Source organism: Ptychodera flava, chromosome 13, assembly GCF_041260155.1.
Source record: "Ptychodera flava strain L36383 chromosome 13, AS_Pfla_20210202, whole genome shotgun sequence".
Classification (NCBI taxonomy): Eukaryota; Metazoa; Hemichordata; class Enteropneusta; family Ptychoderidae; genus Ptychodera; species Ptychodera flava.
The window spans coordinates 2,187,115-2,197,343 of NC_091940.1; the positions used below are offsets into that span (position 1 = coordinate 2,187,115).

A 10,229-nucleotide genomic window follows, 5' to 3' on the forward strand; every position below is an offset into this window, starting at 1 on the left:
TTTATGTTGCTTATACGTAGCCTTTCCCCGTCACCTGTAGAGTATCAAACCGAGACGTAAGAAACTTCTACGAAGGCGAGTCTTGGAGGAATACACAGATGTGGATGGACTTAAGCAATATGCATGGTGGTAAGTATTGCAATGATGATAGGCAGTAAGAATCCTACGATAACGGAATTCAAATGGGCATAGGTGCACAAAAAACATGTGCACAACAACGCTAGAAATACCTTTCTTTCCATACACGTTTGTGCACATTGGTTTGTTCGTACTTGTTCATACTTAGTCTGCAGGAAACCATGCATACGTCATTTATTTTATCGGAGTGCAACCGTTAATGTAGAAATAAAGGGTGACGCCCTGAAAAGTGGTGTGGTTCCCCTTTAGCTTGTCACGCAGTCATAAGTTAGGTGATGAAGAAGTGTAAATATATACAAATTTATGCAAACCACCAGATTTCCTAGCTTCTCTTTTCTCCTACTTTCAAGATTTCTAAAGAATTTAAATCTGCTCTAGCTGGGTCATATTTTCTGAAATTTTCAGATTATGTTTTTTAAATACTAATTAAGAAAATGACCATTGCGTTTGGCAATATAGTTCTTATAGTTTGAATTAGAGGCATTTAAATTTTGCTAATCATGATTTTAATTACTTTTATTGAGTGTCAGTCTTTCAACCCGTGCCATTTTAGGATTACGATAGATAATGCAAAGTAAAATAGAAGTTTTTCTACATATACTCTTGTTTCATATGAAATATTAAATTTAAAAAAATAGTTTCAACTTTTTGACTTATCTGAATATTTATCATTAAGGTTTACTACCCCAAACATATACCGCTTCATCCATCGAGTAAACTATTGCTACCATGCTAAACTTGAGATTCTTAGCGTTTCGGAGTTTCCTTGTCATCTTCTATGAGAAATATCGCTTTGAAAAAAAAGTGTGTTAGTAACGCGCAGCTTTACTTTAACATGGCAAAGGTCAACCATGAATAGGGTGTTTGATTGCTACGGTGTTTGTTTTTTTGTCAGTTAGTAGTGCAATACGCTACGCACTGTCATGCGCTGTAAAAGTTTAGAAATTCGGAGATTTTGGGGGGCAGTGTCCAAACTTGGCCCACAAGCGTTCAATTTCATTTTGTGATTGATAATGATCCTTGTACAAATCACAATTTACATTTTAGCTGTAAATTTACCATGTTTACGATACGATCTTGTTAGTTAAATTAAAATGCGACGGACAGGACATGGTAATATAGTGTCAAACAATCCATATACATATTTCATTAAGTTCGCGTAACAACATATATACATCCCGTACAAAGTCACCCGAGCGATTGTCAGCTGTGGTTATAAGGAATGAGATACATCATATCATCATGGTTATTAGGAATGATATGCAACACATCATCATGGTTGTAGGAATGAGATACAACATATCATCATGGTTATTAGGAATGAAATACAACACATCATCATGGTTATTAGGAATGAGATTACAACATATCATCATGGTTACTAGGAATGAGATACAACATATCATCGTACAAAAAATACTGACATCATGCCAGGCTATTATCTTAACAACAATATAATATCCCCTCCAGATGAGTGCATTGCCACCGTCTTTGCTAATAAACGGAGAAAAAGTGGAATTCCCTGGGATAGGTTTCCCAACTTCCGGTTTGGATTTGTTGGTCAAAAATCAGGAAACGTGGTCGATATTGGCGAAGTGAAAGTTTATCAGGTAGGTTCAGTAACGAATAAAATAAGAAACAGGGGTGCTTATAAATGATCATAAATCATACATTTGTTATGACATGAAAGTGGTTCTTGGTCTTCCCCTCCCCGATGTCCACTGCCCCATAAGACAATTGTACCCTCACCCGACAACTGGCCCCGTATCTAGTATTTTATGCACTTTTCACTATTTATGTATGTATGTATGTCGAGACAGTGGATTATATATTGCTGACATCAAAAAGTAACTGATCCCCTAATGGAAAATCAGGCTGTCCCCAACATTCCAACTTCCGAAAACAGAGTGACCCTTGAACCGAGTGAAAAGTAAGTGAAAAGGTGAAATTTCTATGTATGTATGTATGTATGTATGTATGTATGTATGTATGTATGTATGTATGTATGTGTGTATGTGTGTACGTATGTATGTGACAATTCGTTCATATCTTATATAAAGTATTTGAAGAAAACAACAACTTTCTTTTGACTTGAAAATCGATCATTCTTATGTTCAACAAAGTTCAATTAGACTAATGTTCACATTTTGCCTTACGTTGGAAGGTCGTACGCATTATACAAAAGTGAAAGACGAAACATGCTTTATGAAAGGTTTAAATTATTTTACTTCAAAATCAAGAACAACAAGTCACAGTCCGCGCTGGATCAAGTGTTTGGGAAAGCTGCTAATTCTGAAGTGCAACACTATTTTCTACGGATAGTGAATCACTGACAAATAGTGAGATTGATAGCAATTAGCGATCCAAAATCAACCTTACGTAATTGTTAATAAGTGTTTTAAGGCTACGATCATAAATTTTCATGGAATGATGAAAAAAAATGACACGATGTACAAATACCGATCACTTGATTGCAGTGTTGTTATATACATGCAGCCAATTTCAAAAATGCATTGCATGGTTTGGCCTGTGTAAGGCTATACCACAGGACACTGATGTGTATCTTGGCATATTGATTATTCATTTTCGCAACACAAACACTGACATGTATTGATTGGTTGGTTGGTTGAAATCAATTTATTAAGAAATCAAAAAAACATAACTGAATGGCCATTATTGTACGTCCTATTGATGGCTATGGCTTTCAAATTGTAACGAAATTGCTGTCACCCAGCTATATTGAATCAGATCACGACACAATTCGACATGCATATGTATGTCAAACTATATACTGTCATTATAACAACTTTTGATGTGCAAAATTTTTAAAAATGGACGCTACATTGAACTGTATCAGGAAGCAAATTTATGTGCAAAAAATTAAGGATTACGTCCCTTTGCTAAATTAGAAACAATTTCGGTGCAGGCACGTCTTTGTCACAACTGAAGACGTAAAATATAAACGAAAAGGTCCCACGTGGACCATACTGAGCATATGTATCTATGACATAGGGTTACGTCCTTGTGCAAACTTTGAAATGAATTCTGTCAAGGCATGTATGAAAAAAGCTTGCTGACGCACGGACATGACCAAAACCACTGATGAGCAGGACTTTGTCAGCGGGGACTAAAAGTATTGTCATCGTGTATACTTTGGTACTGGAGAAACATGTTACGTTAGAAATTTACCGATATTTAGAATTCAAAATGGTGCTATAACAATATCAAATCAATAAGGAAAATTAAATGTCCGATAATCGCAAAAAAGACGGTGAAAACTGCATAAACTACACAAGTTATAGAACTAGCTCACACAACCAGCAATTTATTGCAATTTTAGATCCCAGTGTCTATCAACAAGGCATATTCTACCTCTAGAAGCAATCTACAAACAACGATATCTGACAAGTTTCAAACCAACCGATTCACGACAAGGGAGTATCATTTTCGCTACACATGGAGTATTCAGGTCTGTTCCTCTTTACAAAAGACTTAAGCTTACAGTAAAGGATATCCCGTTTGTTTCTCTTCTTGCAGAAAGATGACTCAAACTTGCCAAAAAGCAAGGAATTAAACTACACATCGATATTTAGCCTTGATAGAGTCTTAATTGAATCTCATATTCCACTGTTGCCAGTGTACAGAGAATGCCAAAGCAGCTGTGACATAAAAGTATGGGACAAAACAACTGACGATACACTGTTGAGTTTCACCATTGATAAAGCGGAACTCCTTGGTATGTCAAAACAAAAAGTCAGCATTTATTTCTAATTTTTTTTCCTAAATCTGCCGTCAATTTTCAATCAACGCCAATGTTTTTTACCAAGAAACATATAAGCAATCCTATTTATATGAAAAGTAATGATGACAGTTGGTATTATACAATGGTCACATTACACTATTCCACTTCTCACTTCAGTGAACGGTATTTCAGTCAACAAAGTAAGGTCGAATATTATGGTTATCCTATTTTATATTTCTACAATCTACGACCATTTCATTCTCTTCCAAGCAAGTGTTTGAAAACAGGTAAAATGTTTGGCTTTCACGATAGAGTAAAACCAGACCATTCTCAAGACCGTCATTCCATTTGAAATAATTATTAAAAAATTAGAGATGGCAGTCGATTACCGTCCACGTATGACTGATTCTGCTGCTCTTTTCAACTGCATTGTATTTAAATACTAGACTTGTTTGTCGGTCTTAAGATTCTGAACATGTATCACATTATTAAGGTTGTCCAGAAGGGAAGTACGGCGGGATGTGCAATCGTGACTGTATCTGTCAGAATGGTGCTACTTGCCATATTGCTAATGGAGCTTGCAAGTGTACACCAGGCTGGAAGGGTGTTGCCTGTGATATCCGTAAGTCGTTGATCATTTGTCTCCCATTTGTCACAACTCGTGGCATAAAATGTGTTGTTACAATTGTTAAGGTGTTCCACATTAAAGGTATACAGTCACCTGTAATCTAAATATGCCCCTACACGGTCAAAGGGGCGTTCCAGTATGAGTAAAGACATAATATTTGAGAACACTGTGGCCGTACGTAAGACATCTGTAGTTCCGTTTTATCATAACAATACGATATTTATTTACGTCGTAAGTATCTCGTGTTAAAATGCCCATGTTAGGGTGCTGTTTTTAAAACGCGGCCACCCATTTGAAATCTACGATCGGTTAGATTTTCTCTTTCCATGGTAACTGTGGCAAAATTAGAACAGGTGACAGTATACCTTTAAACAGGCACATATCCTCTCATGAAAACATAGAACGTCAAGACGATAAAATACAAAGGCGTGAGAAGATACCTGCCGCAAAATAATACATGTTGAAATGAACATATATCGCCACTTTTTTCACAGCTGATCGAGGGGTTTTTATCAGACTTACACAAAGTCGGGAAGCCAAGGTACTAGAACGGCGATATTTTAACTGCTTCACCAAGCACATCATGGTTGCCAATATATCATGGTACTTTAACAACACCAAAATCAAACGGCTTACGACGGTCCCATACTTGAATTCTAAAGGCTCTTGGTAAGATCATCGAAAATGGCGGTAACGTATATCATTTGAAGAAATGTAATGCTTGTTACATTCTGGTAAAATTATAAAGTCCCTTCTTAGGCGATTTAGGGGCCTTCTCAGTAAGACTGTTTCGAGCAATTGGAAATTACATAATTTTTGTAAAGGCTTGGTTATATTGTCACCTTCAATGTGATGAAATGTCACGTGAAAGACTTTGTTTGTCTAGACTTATTTATCATGTTTACATTTGATTAACGAGTATATTTTCATGTTATGCGTCTTAACATCCTATATTGATATTTTGAAGGGGTTTAAAGCTGGAAATGAGGAAATTATTAGAAAACAATACTGGGATATATCGATGCAGTGCAGTGGATGCCGAAGGAGAAGTCTACAGTGCGTCGACTATTCTAAAGGTCAAAGGTAACCTAACAAGCGTTCGGAGTTCAATCCACTCACACATCTTCCAACAGTGGTGTTATTCTTTCAAATTAATTTGTTGAACGATAGACCACTGCTTTATCTGATTAATTACATTCCGTTGATTCCATTTTGAATTACTGACTGAATGCTACAACAAGGTTTTACACTTACATCAGGATGCAACCTTTATCGAGAATGAGTTGAGTTTTGGCTTTTATTTTATTGTAATGTTCGATGAGGAAATTACATTTACCATAACATATTTTTCAAGGTTGTCAAACTGGTTTCTGGGGTAAAGACTGCGACAACAGGTGTAATTGTAAACATGGCTCAAGGTGTGATCGATATTACGGTTGTCAGTGTACAGCTGGTTGGAAAGGACGCTTTTGTGACTCAGGTATCCAAAAATTACGAGTTAAAAAGAATTCAGAAAATAAATCATATTTTCATTCATGTATCAAATGTAATGTGTTTATCATAATTTTTTCATATTGTTAACGTGTTAACTAGATTATATCTCCAATTGCTGGTTTATTTTTAAAAAATGACAAGACTGGAACTGTCAAGCTAGTTCATTAACAATTAACATGATAATATTTCCTTAGAACTAATTTACTTCTTGAAAATTGTGCCCAACTGAGATCCTGAATTTGTGATGACAGAATATGAATTCGAAGAGATTAATCTCTCTCTCTCTCTCTCTCTCTCTCTCTCTCTCTCTCTCTCTCTCTCTCTCTCTCTCTCTCTCTCTCTCTCTCTCTCTCTCTCTCTCAGAATGTGACATTGGGACATTCGGATTGAACTGTGCAAACGTCTGTAAATGTGAAAACGAAGCTACTTGTTATAGCGTCAATGGACACTGCCAATGTTCAAACAGGACCTGTGGTGTCTATTGTGAACATCGATGTCATTGTACAGGATATCAAAGATCAGTCTGTACCCTGGATAACTTATGCACATGTGAAACAGGTTAATAACGCTGCTTATATTTCCACTACTGAAATATCTCAAATACACTATTTATCCATTTTAGGTATGGATGCAATTGTATAATGGAACAACTACTTAGACAAGTTATGTAAGATATTAAGTCAACGGATAGGCCTGATTTTCCATCTTCTTACATATATTCACAGAGGGAATCGTATTAATTTACATTATGGTCCGGATTTCTATCTAATACTGTATCATTGTTTGGGTTCAAACGACAAAACACAGTCTAGACAGGGTTACATGTTCCATTTGAATTTCCTAGTGATTTTCCATCAGCAGACCTTTTTACTATTTTGATGTCTTATCGGTCAGACAACGAAGTTTGAATTTTTTGTCGTTACAGTTTATAATTTATTATTGAATAATGCTCCCGGTTACATTTGTCGACTGTTCACCCTCCAAAGTAATGAAAACGCTTATCGAACACGCTCCATATATCAGTTTTAATCTTAACACTCCCAGATGGTAGTCTAATGCTGTTAGAGGAGCTTTCGTCATCGAGCAACAACGGTTTGAAATAGTTTACCATTCAGAGTAAAATATGCATGTAATGAACGCAAGTTGTAACTTTTTTTAGAGAGTTTTTTTCCGAGAAAACGTTCCTCTATAGCTGAACAATGTTTTCTGGTCACTAACTCTAACGAAGGAGATATGTGAGATAATGAGGTACAGTTTCATAATGCTTGATATACATTTTTGCAGTTCAATACATCTGTATTTCTTGATTATCATGTGAGCCCCGACGAATAACATCTTCGGAATAAATCTGACACTCATTAAAAGTGTAAATATATAACTTATGAGAGACACCGTTTTCACGTAAAGTTTAAAATGTAGATTTAAATAATATCAATCTTTTCATTCTACAGACGGCATGGATACATATCACATCGACAATTTTTATATCGGAATTATCTGCTCTACTTTTTCATTTATGATTGTGATTATTACAATCGTAACTTTAACTCTGAGATGTCGAAGACGACACAAAACTAGATATAATCGGCTGAGCACAAAACCGGAAGATGTGGAGAAATTGTTCTCTGTAAGTGCAGTCATTTTCACATCCTTAACATAGAATTAATAAAATATTGCCTTTTTTATTTGTTTCAAAACTTTTTCAAACTATTTAAAAAATAACTTTTTTCGTTTAATCATTTTTAAGAGAGTGAAAGAAAAACTGACTGTGAGTGGATGGTTGATCCATATTAACAAAATCCAGATAGGTAATGTCATTGGCAGAGGAGAATTCGCTGAGATCAATGTTGCCGAGTGGAGACAACATGGTTGTAAAAGAAAAGTTGCTCTGAAATCAATCGCAGCAGGTATGGGAAATTTACAAGATTTAGATTTTGATTAAATAAGATCACACCTTGTCAGATCTACAGACAGTGTTTTGTTAACTTGTATGAACAAAACATGTACAGCCACTTCCAAAGAGGGGAGTTCAAACCATACACTGAAAAGGCTAGTCTATTAACATTTGATAAGTATTAAACATTTGATTATCTGATAAGCTACGATCGTGAACGTACAAATGCCTTGATGTAGTGTGACTTTACTTTGATGTAGTTTGACTTTAATTACACTCTTGAGTACTATCACCTAAACTCGTCCAAAATACAATTTTTTTGTTTATATTCATTGTCACAGAAAATTAAACTATATCAGTGTTTCTTCTGCTGAATAATTAATCGATCACCATTTGCCTATTACTGAGCACAAAGCAACGCCAATATCGGATTTTGATTGTTTTTTTTTGATTATTTAATGATCCTCTCCATTCTAGTTGGTGACGAAAACATATACAAGGGTTTTCTTAATGAAATAGAAATCCTCATATATTTGCAAAGTCATGACAACATTGTCGAAATTCTAGGAGTTTCAGTACAAGAGGGTAAGGCTTAGAATTAACTATACCTTTTATAAAAGACACTAATGGAAGATAAGCCTCATTAGGACCTACGTACCATTTTGACCTCTGGAATCAGAATATTTGAAACCAGAAATATAAATGGGCCATGAATGTTAGCTTTCGTATATTATTTACCATGACAATATCCATGATGTCAAAGTCCCTCGTCGACCGGTACAAATACTTCATATCCACGGAATCTAATCAATGTGTTCACAATACCCAACTTACAAATGACATTCATAGGGAAGATGTGGTGGTGTATACTATCGTGTACCAGGTGACGACCTTTCGCGACAATAACGTTACTTTACAAAAATTTAATCAGTTCACTTTCTGAACGTAGTTTCATCACTTATGCAGGGTGAACGTATTCATTTACATCTAGATGTTCGGTTCTATCTATATTGCTTAAGGTAAAATATTCATTAAAACCGAGAAGGGCCCACACATTCCCATTCCACACAGCTGTATTCCTCTATAGCTAATTCCAGTTATAATATTTCAAAATGAGCAACATCAACAGTAGCCTGGATGCTACAACGTCATCACTGCCATTTTAACTCGATTGGTTTGAATGCACTCCGATCTTCTTCAGATAATTACTTGATAGTTTTAGAGTTTGCTGATAAAGGTAATATGTCAGCACATTTGGAACGCCTCGGTAGGAATAGAGAGACGACGGTCGAGGAAGAGATTGACCTCATTAGAAGTGCAAGAGATGTTACCAACGGACTGTCATATTTACGACTAAAGGGGGTATGTAACGAATTCTCCTCGAATCTGCAATCATTACACTGATCTTTCCCCTTTTCAACTTTTTAAAGAAAAAATTAAAACATTTTAACTATATTTTTTGTTAAAGATTGTCCATCGTGACATTGCCGCGAGGAATGTTCTGCAAACAGGTCACAAGGTCAGCAAGATATGTGATTTTGGTCTGAGTCGTAAAGTTGACCCTATGGGTAGCCTTGTCATACCACAGTGGGTAAGTCGCTATACTGGTGTTTTTGAAATTTACAAATCAGCGTTGATGTTCAATTCATATTTTCGAAATGCATACTTATATTGTATTTATGGATTGTAAATTCTGAGCTAGTGGTCATTTTATTTGTTCTTTTTGACAGTCACTTTGATGGAAACATTCGAACACAAGATTGTAATTCTAAATCATATGTTTTATCAGATGTGAAATTATTAATACGACTTCGGATTTATAAGTGTGCTTCGTTATAGTTAAATATTTTCTCAACATTTCGCGGTGTTCTTTGATGAATGATGAAGAATCCTAACGAATTTCTACACCATGTAGGAAGGTTCACATTGAGCAAGGTTGACACAATAAAAACAATAGAAGGTCCCTTATCTTTTTAAGAAACCAATTTATACTGTCAAAAGTTACAAGATACTGTAAAGATCTTCTCAAAGGGTCCCTTTTATGTCATGAATTACAGCACCATAACTTTCAACATAACTTATACACAGTTATTAGTGTAATGTTATTATTGATGCCTATCGTATTCCTTATACCAGAAAATTGATAGAGCAAATACCCCGATCTGATCGGAGCTCTCAGCTTGAGAGTAAAATTCCCTATTTGACATTTCACGCTAGAATTTCAATTCAATATTATGATACAATAGCAATAAACCACTTCAGGAATGGATGTACCATCGATTTTATCAGTTCACCACATGATGTCCTCTATCTATAAAAATGAAACAAACACA

General features: G+C 35.5%; 1 protein-coding gene across 1 annotated transcript; it reads left to right on the forward strand.

The window, feature by feature from the left end:
- The first annotated feature begins 23 nt into the window (after positions 1–23).
- On the forward strand, positions 24–9,481 carry LOC139147071 (multiple epidermal growth factor-like domains protein 11). Its single transcript, XM_070717926.1, has 12 exons — positions 24–129; positions 1,609–1,748; positions 3,676–3,874; positions 4,374–4,502; positions 5,003–5,177; positions 5,476–5,591; positions 5,863–5,988; positions 6,366–6,560; positions 7,454–7,629; positions 7,750–8,481; positions 9,098–9,258; positions 9,365–9,481. The coding sequence occupies exons 1-10, from the start codon at positions 99–101 to the stop codon at positions 7,942–7,944; spliced, it is 1,482 nt and encodes a 493-aa protein (XP_070574027.1). The 5' UTR covers positions 24–98; the 3' UTR covers positions 7,945–8,481; positions 9,098–9,258; positions 9,365–9,481.
- Positions 9,482–10,229: the final 748 nt, after the last annotated feature.